Here is a 15,975-nt window from a genome sequence, read left to right as displayed (position 1 = left end):
AAGCTTTAAACAATGATTAAGATTTTTTTAGATAATGAAAGCATTTTCAAAAAAGCATTTTAATCTAAGAAGATTGAACAAAAGGGCATTCCTAAAATAAGTGAGCTAGACTTTAAGTAGAAGTTTCCCAGAAGGAGCAAATACATCAATTCTACTTTTAAAACTTGTGTATAAACATATATAAATCATTTTATACTTATAACTATACTTTATACATTTTAACTTAATTTGTTATGAAACCTTTAGCGTGTCAGGATTAATGATGATAATTATTTTATTTTAAGTCTGTAAGACTTATTTGACTTAATATTTAGGTTATTTACTGAAATATATCATTTAAATTGTTCATGAAGCCAAGTGCATTAAATAGTCTGTATAAAAAGGTCGAAAATAAACCTGTGCAAACAATCTAGCCTTTATAACCAGATAATTTAACAAGAATGATTACTGCAGTCAAATATGTATATTCTTTTAATAAGCATTAAATCTACAAGGTAGAGAGGGTATGAAAAGTTTGTGAATCGGAATTTGTGCAATAATAAACCCAAAACACATGTGGTTGTTGTCATCCGGTGAATTTGGCCAATTGTGTAATATCGGTGTCATCATCACAGCTCATGAAGCCGCTCTTCAAATGCTGCACTGGCTGAATCAATCGTCTGATCTTTAAGCGCTATCGCAGTACTTTGTTGCCACATGTAACAGTCACGTGGCATCTGCGCAGCGTCAATCCAGACAACATTTCTAACCGACATGCACTGCTTTAAGACAGATTTTGATCGATCTGCGCAGGGTTGCATGAAGTCGAACGCAACTATTGACTCACTAATTCAAATGATCTGGTCATAGCGAGTTACAAGTTAACAACTAACGGATTCAATAATCCAGTCAGAGCAAATTGCTAATGACTCACTGATTCAAATGACTCAGTCAGAGCAATTCGTCAGTTAATGACTCACTGAATCAAATGATCCAGTCACAGTGAGTCACCAGGTAACGACTCACTAATTCAAATAATTTGGCCTGAGCAAGTTTCAAGTCAACAATTCACTGATTCACATGGTCTGATCAAACCGAGACACTAATGAAAACTCACTGATTCAGATCATGCAGTTAGACCGAGTCTCTAGTCGAGGGCTGGTTGATTCAAATGATCCGGTTACAGCAAGTCTACAGTTAATGACTAACTGACTCAAATGATTATTAATTATTAGTTGCAAATTTTTGTAAATTAAATTATAGTCATGACTCTCTCATGACTAACCTTAACCCTAACTAACCCTAACCATACACTGTAGTAAGTATTTAGAAAAAATTATATTATACAGGACTTAAATGAAGTCTCTTAACAGTGGATGTAATTAGATACATGGACTGAACAATTTCATTGTACGTCATCTTAAATGTTGTTTTAGTTATAGGAAAAAAAATAACCTGATCTAAAATCTTTCATGAAAATTATTTGGTTTAATTCCTTCCCAGAATGGTCCCGCACGACTGCATTCACAAACACCAGGCATCCGCCTCCGAACATAAGCTACTGTTATAATACGACAATCTTCATTGCATTTTATGTGTTGAGCAGATTACATTTGAAGTCATGTGCAGCGACTGTGATTTGCAGTTATTTTGATTTGGGTGACAACTTTGATTAGCTTTATTCGCAAATGTTTTATGCAATATTTCGAATTTGCACATACAGTTAGTTAAACACACAATGTTGGATGGAAACATAATTAATAATGACAGAAAATAAATGTGTGGGTAAAGTATCCCTTTAAGGCATCATATTTTATATCCATCAGTCATCTGTGAACTAAATTTGCGTAATTGTATAAGGATGAGTTGTTTGTATGTCCATATTTGTGACTATGATATTAAATAACATCAGTTAATTCACTTGCACCAACATCATTATCTTTAATCGGTTCAATATTCTGAAAGAAATCGCCAATCTCTAATTAGCAGGTACGTCAAACAGCAATTTTGTCTCCTAATTGCATATGCTACAAATGTAATAGTTTAAAGTAAACTTGATTTTAATTGCTTTTACAGTGACAGAGGACAGAAATTGTGCAGATGTGTTAACAGGATCAGTCATGGTCTCAAGTCAGATTCCATGGGTGCTACAATTAAATGTGTCAAAGCATGTGCATTAATTAATAAGTCACATCCAAAAGCTCCTATTTTTACTCCGTATTTCCATAATCTGAGCGAGGATGATGGCACATCAGCTGAATTCAGTCACAAAATCCTTGTAGCTCAACTAATAGAGGATGACACAAGGTCACGCCACATGCACGATTATAAATATAAAACTCTCTGGCGATTCCTAAAAATGTAAGCAATCATTTGAGTTCTGAAACGTGCTATAGTCTCTCTCTGGTTTTATGTTTCAGTGTTATTAATGCTGAGCAGCTGCTTTAAACTTCTTATTTCACGAGCTATGAAATCCCCATTAGTCTAATGGCAGGATCAGAGTAATGACTTAAAATGTCTTTTTGAAGCGTTTACACACGTCCCCACAATGCAAAGCAGCAGACATAAAACAGTCTGCTTTGCCACCTTGTGAGATACGGCAACACGCAGTGAAGAGGAAGGAAAGGTTGGTAAGGATGAAATGATGAAGGGCAACAAAACATCAAGGCAAATGAGACAGAAAATTCACAAATGAAACATCAAGAAAATGGCCCTGAGTCAGAAAATGGAGAGAGAGAGAGAAAGAGAGAGAGAGAGAGAGAGAGGCGGTGGGAAGGAGCTGCTTGGTCTCATCTTAATTCAGACTGGCAAAATAACTGGAGGATGAATTGAATCAGGTCTGCTACAGCTGCTTCCCCCGGCTTGTGCCAGTTAGATTCCCATCCAGTTCTCCCTCTCTCGTTTCCACGCACATGCAAACACACACTCACACACACTCTCTTTGCCACGTTCTATTAACACTGCCTCTGCACTCCGGCAGTTTGCTGAAGCACACCGTCTCTCTATAACAGCTGTCAGATACAGTAATCCACACGCTTTAACATAAGCTCCACATAGTTGCTCTGTTCCAAAAAACACAGTGAGCGGCCTGAAGTAGAAAATTCTGACTTCATTTACTCGTCCTTGTGTGTGTCGGTCTGAACCTGAACGGGTTTCTATCCTCGGTGGATCACAAAGGAAGATTTGTCTGAAGGATGAAAAACTGTTTTCAGCCATGGAGTGTAACACAAAGGACTCCAAAACAATAACAAAAGCACTTATGTTTTATCTTCCACAGAATGATGCAAATCATACAAGGTGAGAAAACAGATTTGGGCATTTTGCATTAAAAGACACTGGAAGAAGATGGCTGAATTAATATAACAGCTAGGCGAAGCTGAAGCTCCAGTGGCCACAAGAAGAGGGGGCCCTTCATTTACTGATGAAATAATTTTGCGCGATGATGTGGGAAACGCTTCTTTGTGTTATGCTTTCGCATGTCGGTAATGTGAACTATTCCTTTCAGCTCGCTGTTGTTCAAAACAGTGACTGGGAGTGGCTGCAGCTCAATCAGAGTTTTGAATAGCCCTATTTATACCCCAGTAAAGCCGCCTTTTCACTGCACACAAACCAGAAGTCATTCATTTCCAATGGAGAGTAGTCTGGGAGCTGTGTGGAGTTCCCATCATCATGGTATGCTAAAATTTTTTATCCGATTTGAGCTGCAGATCCATTAAAATATTTGAATTCCAGCGTCTAGACCGTATGCGACCGGATGTGATGTATTCCAGTGTTGTCCAAGCAGGTCTGTGCACACGTGATGAGAAATAGAAGTTTTTTGGCTACTTATTGAATTAGGTAAAAGTCTATATAAAAAATCAATTAATAAATGAGTAATAAAAATATAAAATTTTAATGTTGTCTTTACATTCCCTCTAAAAATTTTAGCGGTCTATGAGTTTACTGCAGGGGAGGCAAACTCGGTCCTGGAGGGCCAGTGTCTTGCACAGTTTAGCTCCAACTCTAATCACACACACCTGCTTATAGATTTCAAATGATCTTGAAGACACTGATTAGCATGTTTAGGTGTTTGATTAGTGTTGCAGCGAACACCGGCCCTCCAGGACAGAGTTTGCCCACCCCTGGTTTATAGTATTCATTCGTTCAACTATGGTAAACACACAGAGAATAAATGCTCTTGCTTTTGCATTCCTTTATTTCAGACACTGCGAGAATCAGCTTCTCTCCCATGGTACACGACAAAACAGAAAATTCTGATTAATAATGACTGTCACAAGGGGGCGTATATTTCAACAGTCATGTCTGAATGTCGCGTGCAGTTAAAAGGCTGTTTAAGGATGATCAGATGTCCTGTTTTTTTCTCAGGAAAGTCACTTGTTTTCCAGGACAGTTCTTTATTGCAGCTCTATCGTGAGAACGGTCTAGTCAAAAGTAGGCTAACCAAGCGAACCATAAAACAAGAAAGTAAATTTCCAACAGTATGCATTAGTAATGTGCAGTAATGGTGCATTCACACCAGACGCAGATGAAGCGTCAAGTACAAATTATTTACATGTTAATTAATGCAAAGACACTAACAGATACCCTGCGGTGCTATTCGCGCGAATGGTGCGGTGCTAATGAGGCAATTTAAGAGAAGCCGGGATAGGCTAAATCGTGCATAATGGACTCATAACTGAACTGACCTCTCATAACCGAATGTGCAACAATGTGCGCCCAAATCAAATAGCCTACACACAGACATCAAAATGTTCATGGTTGCGAAGTATCTAACTCAAGAAAATACATGGTTTAAGTCTAACCAGTTAGAAAGCAAAATTTTAACCCTCTACTGCATGGCGTAACCATATGACAACATGAAAGGTTAATTTCTTTAAGACCAATAATTTTCTTTGTTGTTGTTGGAAAGAGAAGACATTTGAGTAGCCAATGATGTGCTTTGGTTAAGTCACATGACTTGCAGTGTTTTTCTGTAGCGCAATTTCTGACAGACTGGCCTTTATTGTGAGTAGTTGCTAAATGCAAATGAAAACGTCATTAAAAACAAAGGATCAAATTATGTCAGATCCACAAAAAAATCTGAAATATCACCTCCAGTAAGTTATGATGACATATTCACAATTCAGATTTTTTAAAATCAAATTCGTTTTTTTGTAAATCGATCAAATGTATGTGTTATAAAATGGCAACACTGTGCAATAATGGAACATGCATTTTTGCAATGGGTAAGCTAGCTAGCAAGGTCAGCTGTGAACTTTTAAGTTGTAACAATAACAACATGAAAGCTAGTAATATAATGTTGATTAGTCATGTGTTAATGGCATTTGCATTTGCATTATGGATAAAATCTAGATTTAATAGCAATACAACTTTTGAATAGATATCAATACAGGGAACAGTGTATTAGCAAGCACCACCATGTTCTATGGTAAGTGAAAGAAGAAAAGGACAGAACTGGCTTTTCCTGCAGATGAAAATGAGGATGAGATGGATTTTAGTGACCATGAGAATGATGCAGACTGGACATTTGATAGAGACAGTTCAGGTAAGTTAGCTCAGATGCAGATAAGACAGGCGTAGTATAGTAAATAGTATAATATATATAAACATTGTCAGCTAGTAGCTACATTATTCTGATGCATCTGGATATACTAGACTTGTTGGTCACACTTTACAATAAGGTTCATTAGTTAATGTTAAATAATGCATTTACTAACATGAACAAACAATGAACAATACATTTACTACAGTATTTGTTCATGTTAGTTAACATTAGTTAATAAAATTACAGTTGTTCATTGTGAGTTCATGTTAACTCAGTGCATTAACTAATGTTAACAAGCATGAGTTTGGATGCTAATAATGCATTAGTAAGTGTTCAATTATGATTAATAAATGCTGTACAAGTGTTGTTCATGATTAGTTTATGTTAGTAAATGCATGAATCTTATTGTAAAGTGTTACCGACTAGTTATTTATTTGTTACAATATTTCTCGGAGAAAATGTTTATATTTATTGTATGTTGTATAGATGATAATACAATATTATGATTGTTTTCAATAATATTCAGCAAAAAAGAATGGAATGAATGAAAGCTGTTGGAATATGAGTTGTGTTAAAGTATGTATAAGGTGTCATTTATATGTTTTGTGTTAAAGCTCATAATGCTGCAACATCAATTAAATTATAAAAAAAAAAGATTAATTATAAGGAAAGTTTTACATTTGAAATTGAATGTTGAATGTTGCCATATGGCAATATTTCATAAAGTACCTTAAAAGATTTTTTTTCCCACAAAATGTTTTTACAGCACTTCAAGTTAAGCCATTTTAAGAATTATGAATTTATGAGTTTCCTCTTTTATAAAAATGAATTTGGAGCAATGGATTGTAGGCTCTATCTTTCATCAGACAATATATCTGGAAAAAAATAAAACATGCTAATCTTCAGTATTTTGGCTGACCAAAGACCAAATGGGAAAATAAAAGCATGGATTTTAAAGATATTTTAGCATTTCTGCTCAGCTGAAGTTTAAAATAAACTTTTTAATGGTCATTTAAAGTATTGTAAAGCACTCATTTAGGAAGTACTGCAAATGCGCTTTTTTTATTTTTTATTTTGGCAGCTTTTTTACATTTTTAAAAGTTTATGTTATGTGATTAATTTTGTATGCTTGTTTGCCTACTTTAGCAAAATAGAAAACACGATCAAATGATCAAATATAAATCAAGAGGAAAATTTAAATTTTATAATGATATAAATTAGCAAATTAATAATATTAATATAATAGGAGCAAAAAAGATACTTATGTGAGGTGATGAAATGAACAGGGCCCTTGGATTAGCTATAGCCCCAGGGTCCAGTATGTTCTTAATTTCGCCCTGCCTATGATGAGGGTAAAGTAAAAAATAAAAAATAAATAAAATAAAAAACATAATGGAATCCCAATGTGATTGGGTGACTGAACTAACTAGGCATAACATTCTGATTCACAATTTTGAATTCATAATAATCTGGTACTAATGCCGAGCTCAGACTGCACGATTTTCAAAATAATGTTGACACAGATGTTTTCACACTGCATGACTATCTGGGGTAGCGTTTCATTGCTGCTGTTTACACTGCAAGATGGATCGGCGACAAGGGGGTTCACACGGCATGGCTTTACAATAGGAAGAATCGCTGACAACTTTGTCTTGGTCTGCAAACTAAATTTCACAACCAACTCACGTGAGAAGTAACATGGAAATAACGCAAGGTCACATCATATAGACCATTTTGAGAGATGTAAACAAAAACAATTGTTTCAACGTATGTCCGGTTTTACAATTTTAATTTCTGTAGTTTCCGAGAATTCAAAAAGAGTCCCATATTGATCAATAATATCATGATAGCTGTTTTAACATGAACACAAGTTATTATTGAAATGCCTTATGTTACAGCTATGAAATAGTTTGATGACAAGAATGAATTGTTCATGGGCTAATGACATCACCACATTGAAATAAAGCTATATGATAAGAAAGAAGCCTTAGGGTAGAAAAGGAAGCTAGTAAGGTAGAAAATTTACTTATTTTGCTCACCTGGGTTTTGAAGGGAATTAACAATTTTTCTTTAACTTTTTTTTTTCATTTTCAACCCAGTTGTGATATTAGCCAAAATTCCAAATTCCTGCCAAATTTCCAATTGTTTTTCCTCCATTTTCTTGGGCTCCAAATAGACTGAAAAGTACCCCTCTTAACATCTCCCTCATCCTCCACCCACACTAGTGGATGCTGCTCTCTCATTGGCTGTAGGTAATCGGCAATGTTATTTTCAATCAGAACACATTTTACACAGCATGGTTTTGAATCGCAGACAGCTCCAAATATTAGGTATGCCAAATATCTCACGGGTGTTGGCAACTCTTCAGCGATTCTCTTAGATCGCGTCTTTGATACGTAGTTTACGCTGTGTGATTGTTACTCATGTAAGCGAGCACCGATTTGCCTGTGATTTTAGCCATTTGTCAGTGATTTCTCAAAACCTGTCGATGAGTCAAAATCAGGGTCAAAATCATGCAGTCTGAACTCGGCACAAGCCGAAAAAAAATGAATAATTGATTCCATTTTCTCAACATTTTTGTAAAAAAATAATAATAATAAAATTAAAGACTTGCACAGTAAATGAAACAATGTTCTTTTATAAGGATATTGCTACATATTTATTTTTTAAAAATTTAAATATAAAAAAAAAAAACAAATTGAACTTTTAAAATGAATCACAAATCAAGTTACATAAAATAATTCTCTTCATACAAAGTAAAGTTCTGCCGGTGCTATTTCCAGTTGTGATTAAAGAAAACCACTGCATTTTAATCATAATCCAAACAAGGACACAACATGAGCAGATTTCTGTCTAAATAAGCCTGTATAATTCAGAAATTTGAAGTGAGTTTAGTGAAACCTTTGATCACTTTAAACAAATCTGAAAAAAAAACAGCAGACAAGTTGAATGAAAAGCAAACTTACTCTCAAAATAACAGTCTTTCCTTGATTTTAGTTTTTTTTATTGTTCTTTGCCTTTTAGCTTTATAGTTCATGATATCCCAATATCATCAGCATGAGTCGTGTCCGATGCATCACTAAAAACAGGGCTGCCAACTGTCATGCAATCACTGTGAGACTCATGACGCTATGCTCACACCACACGTCCATTCTCACACAGCGCCATGCTTGTCTGTATGAGAGTTGATTGTTATATTTATAACATCCAGTGTAGTTTTTATATGTCAGGGAGAACAGTGTCATTCTCTTGACATTGACTTCAATTCAGAAACAAGAATTTAATATTTGGTGACTTTTAATGTAGACATTGTCTGTTTTTGATTCATAATGCATATGCATTAATGCATATATGCATAATGATTTGGCTAGAGTTAAACATCCATAAATTCAATAAGGTTAGAAAAATCTGCCAAAAATGTATAGATGACACTGCTGATGTCACAGATGAAAAGATGGCAGCCCTGTTAAAAACTACTTTACAGGTTGAAACTGAATTTAGACTACTGAGACAGCAGTAACAGTTAAATAAGTGAAGTTTTACAAACTAATTTCAAGAGTGATATGATCGACTACAGTTGATCTTTTCCGCTAATTATTAGTTAGTCTATTAGATCATTCTAAAACTACTATAAATATACTGCCTAAACTTCCTTCCCTCTTCCTTTTTGGAACACCCCTTTATCCTTTCCTTCTCCCTCCTCCTTATTCTATGATTGGGCGACACGGCGACTCAGCAGGGGGGGCAAAGGTTTAAGTTCTTATTGAGCCAGTCAGCACTCCCTGAGTGGTGTTTGCATGTTCTCCCCATGTTCACATGGGTTTTCCCTGGGTACTCCAGTTTCCTCCCACAGTCTAAAAACATGTACATAAACGAATTGTAATAACAATCATAAGCACTTAAAGCATACATTCTGAATCAATCAGAACCACCATATTAGCCTAACTATAAATGGGGGCTCTCAAGAAATACCTGATCTTATATCCCTACTAATGCTCATTGACCAGGTGTTAACCTTGGGCTCATCTCTCTCCAAGCTCAGGGTTCTCTCCCGGGACAGCATGCCAACCCTGCTATTATAGTCTATTATGGCATTATCTAAGTGTGAACTCTTGAATGTACAACAAAACAGAGATAGCTTTAATGATAGCTAATGGAAAATTCACTTACTACCATACAAACTTCTCTCTAGAAATGTCATCGAAAGTGGAAAATGCTGGTCCAACAAACATTTCCATACAAAACCACACCAAAAGAAGCACTTCGAAACGCCCGTTTTGTATTTTAGGTCAACCACTAGAAATGAAAGGCAGTAAACAGCACATCGATACTGCCTTCAAAAATATTCAGTGAAAAGAAGGTACCTCCCGAGACAGGAGGTGAAGCAGAATTTGGATTTGGTCTTCCGAAGGCAGGATTTTAAAGCTTTTAGATGCAGCCATAATGAAACAGATTGCCATGCTCTGCTTTTAGCATTCATCTTCTTGTTTTTGTAGCTAAACAACTAAACCGACAACTGTGGACATGAATGTTATTATTATACAGTAATTAATAAATGTTAATGTTATCTATAAGCTAATGTGCTCTATAACAGTAGCTATGTTTCCATCCAAAAATGCAAATTAAATTTATGCACAAAACTGGAATATCCCATTAAAGATGTGTGGATAAAGCAGCGTTTCCATCCAATGAGTCAAAGAGAACAAAATCATCACTTTGTGATAAACTGGCACCGAATTTTAAAAATAAAATGTATTTACTGTGTCAGAAGAAGCTGCATGAATCTTTTCTTTATTCAATAAATTATTGCGTCTCAGAAGACACACAATGAACTCATGGTGGTGTTTGAAGGCGTCAGATGAGGAGCACAGACGCTCTTGATTCTGGAGGTCATTAATGATATAATAACAATAATACTGAAAAGGTTCAAGTGTTTTAGAATGACCAAAACAACAATTAGATGTTTTACAGTGTGCTCAGCCTGCTGGATTGTCCAATCACACAATATATTATCACAGCCTGATCTCACGAGAAAACGTAAGTATTTTACGTTTTGGCAGTTTAGTGGCTAATTCGTACGAATTCGTACGAGTTCAGTCGTAAGAAAATGTACGATTTTAAAAAGGAGGCGTGGCACCTAACCCCATCCCTAAACCCAACCGTCATTGGGGGATATGCAAATCGTACTAAAATGTACGAATTAGATCGTACGAATTTGTACGAATTAGCCACTAAATGAAAAAGTTACGAGATTGTGTTGATTATCACCACGTGATCTCTTATAAGAAAACCACATGAGCTTTTTTAATCCGCAGACTGGAATTTGTGTGGTAAAAATGCTTTCATCATAGTTTATGTGCATGTTTTCTTATTTGATATAAAGTTTATCCTAGTTTTGTGCATATGTTTTTATGTGCATTTTCAAAATTTATGCGCATCTTTTTTATTTCCTTATTGTACATATCCAAAATGCACATAAAATAGGTGGATGGAAACATAGCTAGTGACAAAATTCGTAGTTAGAATCCAAAGTTTGTAGTAGTTTGTCACTTATACATAAATGATTCAACATTTATTTTGATATCATATCATACATCAGTTTCTCATCAGACAATCAAATGCTCTCTAGGATCTGACAAGTCCTCCCCTCTTTGAGTACACTATTGCTATATGCACTTAAGCTCAACCACTCTCACTGCCAGAGCTGTTTTTTTTTTTTTTTTACAAGAAAGAAGCTACAGTACTTTATGCCTTTTTCCCTGTGCTGCAATTCAAATAACATCACAAAACATACATCACACACACACAACATGTTTACGATGCTTGCATTAAAGACTTGATCAAATTCTGTGGACATGTCTGCCACTGGCACACAATATAGTCTAATAATAATTTTAAAAAGTAAAGTACAACAGAAAGTTACCTCAAAACAGAAAATGAGCATTCACTAGACAAGTATGAACCTTTCATTTTGTACTGTTTTTTTTTTGTCTAGCACACACTATCAAATTGGTTATACTTTAAATAGGCTACGTGTATGGCTATGCTCATTTTCTAAACATCTCCATCAAAACAGAGCTACCAGGTAGAATGGACCTAACATTTAAGCAGCAGCAGAGGAACTGATAAATCCTTGCATTTGACTTCACACAGAATAGGCTGATTGCATCTGACATGTTCAAATGGCCATGGTGAGGACTATTTAATAGAGATGAGCCACAATATGCTGTACAGTTTGCATGACGCTAAGAATATCAGCTTGCCTCTTTGAGATTTATGAGTTGGGTAAGAGTTAAATTCAAAAAAGTTATTAATTACATTTAAAGTGTTTTTATGGGTACAAAATACACCATAAAAATGTCATTCAAAATTTCAAATTTTGATGTCATTAAAGCTTTTTTAATATTCAATAGGACATTTTTTGTATTCAATAGGAAATTTTTGTAGTCATACTACTTAAAGTATATCTACAAATGTCAACACACAGAAGAAAACTCTTAACATTTAAGTCACGGCTTTTTAGCTTTATCAAAGGAATGACAGCATTTGTCAGCACCATATATCGCATATAATTTCTGATGCAGTTTATCATTTTGATGAAAATATCCTTTTTAAATGAATGTTTTGATCCATTTCTCAGCGAATAAAGCCAATATATTTGGTGTATTTAAGGAAAACCGTGATACACATTAAAATAAGTGCATGGTCACCAAATCAAAAAGAATTAATAACATCATAAAAGATAGTACATTTAAATTCAAATAATAATTGTCACAATCACCAGATATTTAGCCTGTGCAGATCGCTGGGGAACTATACATATGTCACTGATATGAACCACAACTCCATGTAGTCTTTGCTCTCATCACTCCTGCCACAGCTGACAATTATTCAGACACTGACATACACATAGCTGAAGCTCACAATTGACTTATTACTAGGACTATTTTTACACCTCACATTCCCATACACTTTGCTGAGTCTTGTTTACTGTTTATCTGTAAGAATACATAGCGTTTCATAGCATTTCTACATAGCATTTCAGAAAGACTTCTTTGTCTAAGTCTTTCTGTGTTTGATCCTAGCCTTGTTTCCTTATGTACTGTACGTTGCTTGCCGCCTGAATTGATTTCTTTCCATGTGACTTTGACTACTGTTCTGGATTACCTCTATGATACTGTTTAGACCTATTTGACCATTGTCTGTCTGAATACTCTTATTAATAAACTGCATGTAGATCCTGAACTCCATTGTCAGCGTCCTCTCGTTACAATAATAATACAAACTACCGAATAATCTTTATGTTTCTCTTGTTTATCAAAATTGTATTTAAAGGGCACCTATAATGAAAATCATCTCTTGGAAGCTGTTTTTACAGAACTGTGTGTAGGTATAGTGTGTCCACAATCATATTTGGATGATATAAAGTCTCTTTTTTTAATTTCCTGATGGTAAAATTGGATCCAAATCCCTCCTATTTTGAGGCTGACCGCAAGGTGATGTAGGAGTATGCTCTCCCCGCCCTCTGAATCAACTGACAGCCCCATATTAACATGTCTCCGTAGTAACGCATATAATCATACCAACAAGACAGGACGTGTGCAAAGCAACCAAGATTAAAAGAATTGTTCAGCTCGCTGTGATCATCAGTCATCATCAAATGTGATCAAGAGTGAGTTTTACAAGTTTAAATCATTTTTTTTTTTAAGTGCATGTTTGGAATGAATTACAACAATTTTACCATCTTTATCACCACAGCCGCATGGCAGTACAATAATAAAAGACGATCCTGGCTTGTGGATGTTTAATAAGTTTTAACAGTTTCACACAAACATTATGTAAGATCTGCTTTCTTCATGTCTGTCACTGTCCTGTTTATCTGACGCAGACGAGACTGAGATTGAGGCACACTCTGATAGGCACATGGGATTGATTAAAGCTGCAGGCAACAAAAACAACTACATACTGTTAAAAGCAGAAAAGTCCAGATGTTCAGAAATGTATAATAATTAATCTGATGAGTGTTTTAAGCTGAAACTTTACAAACACATTCTGGAGACACAAAAGACTTATCTAAATCTTAAAAAAGTGGTAAAAAAGGTGTCTTTTTGTATTTTCTTCAACATATTAATTTATTAATTAAGGCTGTACTAATTTTTGGACTCTGATCTTAATTCATCAAATATGAAGAAAAAAAAACATGACATATTTATGAGTTTCTTCTGTTGAAGACAAAAGAAGATATTGTGAAGAAAGAAATCTGTAACCATTGACTTTCAATGTATGTGTTTTTCCTACAATGGAAGTCAATGGTTACAGATTTCCAACATTCTTCAAAATATCACAGAACAAAACATAATTGACATAATTTTTATTTTTGGTTGAATTATCCCATTAAAGCAAATAAAATGAACTGTAATTAAATTACTCAAGATCAAATCTCTTCCTTTGCTTGTTTTAATTGATAAGCAATTGAGTTACAGTAACTAGTTACTAGCAACACTGAAAGCAATATTAAAAAGCTAGGAAATCATGCATATGCGCATGTCTTACCATGGACCTGCAGCACGGCGGAGGCTTCGGTTTTGCCCACACTGTTTTCGGTGACACACGTGTAAGTGCCCTCGTCCTCCGCTCGGACCCTTGTCAGATGCAGGCTGTTGTCACTGCGGATCTCGAATCTATTGAGCCAAGAAGGTGAAAAAAGGAGAGCAGATTGAACAGTCTTCTCACCTTCCTCCTACAGCCTGTCTGCGCTCCTCTGCTTTCTCAGTGGACATTTCTCTGGGTCTCCATTATACTGTATATAGCATTGTACTGCACTGCACTGTGGCCCAAACCCTCTAAAACACTAATTATATTTTCCTCTTGGAGCTTATCAACTATTTTTATTTGACATTATAGAGAGGAGACAGTATGGGGAAATAATGGGACAAGTCGAGTCTTTTAACAATCTGTTCGAATGGTAACAAACTTGTTTTCATTTTAAAAATATATATATAAATTTACTAATTTTAACAAAATGTATTTTATTTCATCATTACTTTAGTATTAAAAGCAGAGTTGTCATTTCAGTATTCCTCATTTTAGCACTTGAATAAAAATGACTAATTTACATTTATTAGGTTTGCATTTATTGTTAAATAATGACATTATATTATGCTGGAAATGCCAACAAGAAAGAGGTACTTGTTTTATTCACTGTATTTGAGAATGTCTGATTATTCGGCCTAATGTATGTGGTATCAAACTTTGAAAATATTTTGAGAGAATGGCTTGGAACAACAATACTGTACCATTCTCATCGAGATTATGTCTGTTGGAGGACAGGGAACAACTGCCAAACACAACTAGGGGAGATTTTACGGTGATCATGGTGGGGGGTTTCTGTAATAGCCTGAGTAATTCTAAAGCATTGAAAAATTTCTAACGCTCCTGTGTTAAAAGAGTGGGTCAACATAATGATCAGGATGTCCTCACATGAGTGTTTGCTTTACAAACTGCACAATAAGGATAAAGCAGGGATTTCTAGACAAATCCCAGCATAGGAAAAGTTCTGGTTGTATGCGACATCTCATTCATTTTCTTTTCAGCTCAGTCCTTTTATTAATCTAGGGTAGCCATAGCGGAATGAACCGCCAACTTATCCAGCATATGCTTTACGCAGCGGATGCCCTTCCAGCTCTAATCCATCACTGGGAAACATCCATACACTCTCATTCACACACATACTGTATACTACAGACAATTTAGCTCACCCAATTCCCCTATACTACATGCCATTGTAATGTGCTGGAAACCGGAGCACCTAAAGCAACCCCATGCAAACACGGGGAGAACATGCAAACTCTACAGAACTCATGCAGAAACGCCAACTGACCCAGGCGAGGCTCAAACAAGTGACCGTGCAGCCAGCAACAACTCGCTTTGCATCAATATAATTTTTTTATTTTTTAATTTATTCTTCTTTTATTTTTTATATTTTGGTTTCATGTATATCGAAAGAAAACCTCCAAAAAATTTTTTTAAAAACAAAAAACTTTTTTTTTTTTATCATTACCGACTTACCATCATATTTCTAATAATAGTTTGAATTAGATACTGTTTTCTTTCTGTTTAATTTATCACACAATCTCTCCACAACCCACTCAAAACACTGCTACGGGTGCCCCACCTGTTGAGAAACACTATTTTAGACTGTAATGAACTCTAAAAATGTTGTAAATAAGTTTATTTTTTGTACACACAGACTGTTCTTCTTCATAACACCTGAATGTTTCATTCACAGGCAATAAAGCTGTTTTGTCCATATACAGTTGAAGTCAAAGTTATTAGCCCTCCTGATGCGCTGAAAAAAAATCTTCTCTTCATTAAACAGAAATTGAGGAAAAAAACAATTGAGGCTAATAATTCAGACTTCATCTGTACATATAAAGTTGAATTTTTAAAGT

At 35.2% G+C, this 15,975-nt stretch overlaps 1 protein-coding gene across 3 annotated transcripts in view; it reads right to left on the bottom strand.

Annotated features, from left to right (window-relative positions):
- Window positions 1-15,975, bottom strand: part of zgc:77784 — a 156,429-nt gene that overhangs the window by 67,791 nt on the left and 72,663 nt on the right. For all 3 annotated transcript variants that reach the window (XM_073922898.1, XM_073922897.1, NM_001431128.1), the window contains 1 exon segment: window positions 14,078-14,205. In XM_073922898.1, coding sequence (XP_073778999.1) covers window positions 14,078-14,205 — 128 coding nt within the window.

The sequence above is a fragment of the Danio rerio genome, chromosome 15 (genome assembly GCF_049306965.1).
Source record: "Danio rerio strain Tuebingen ecotype United States chromosome 15, GRCz12tu, whole genome shotgun sequence".
NCBI lineage: Eukaryota > Metazoa > Chordata > Actinopteri > Cypriniformes > Danionidae > Danio > Danio rerio.
The sequence above is the reverse complement of the archived record's forward strand: the minus strand, read 5'-3'. Positions and strand labels throughout refer to the sequence as shown.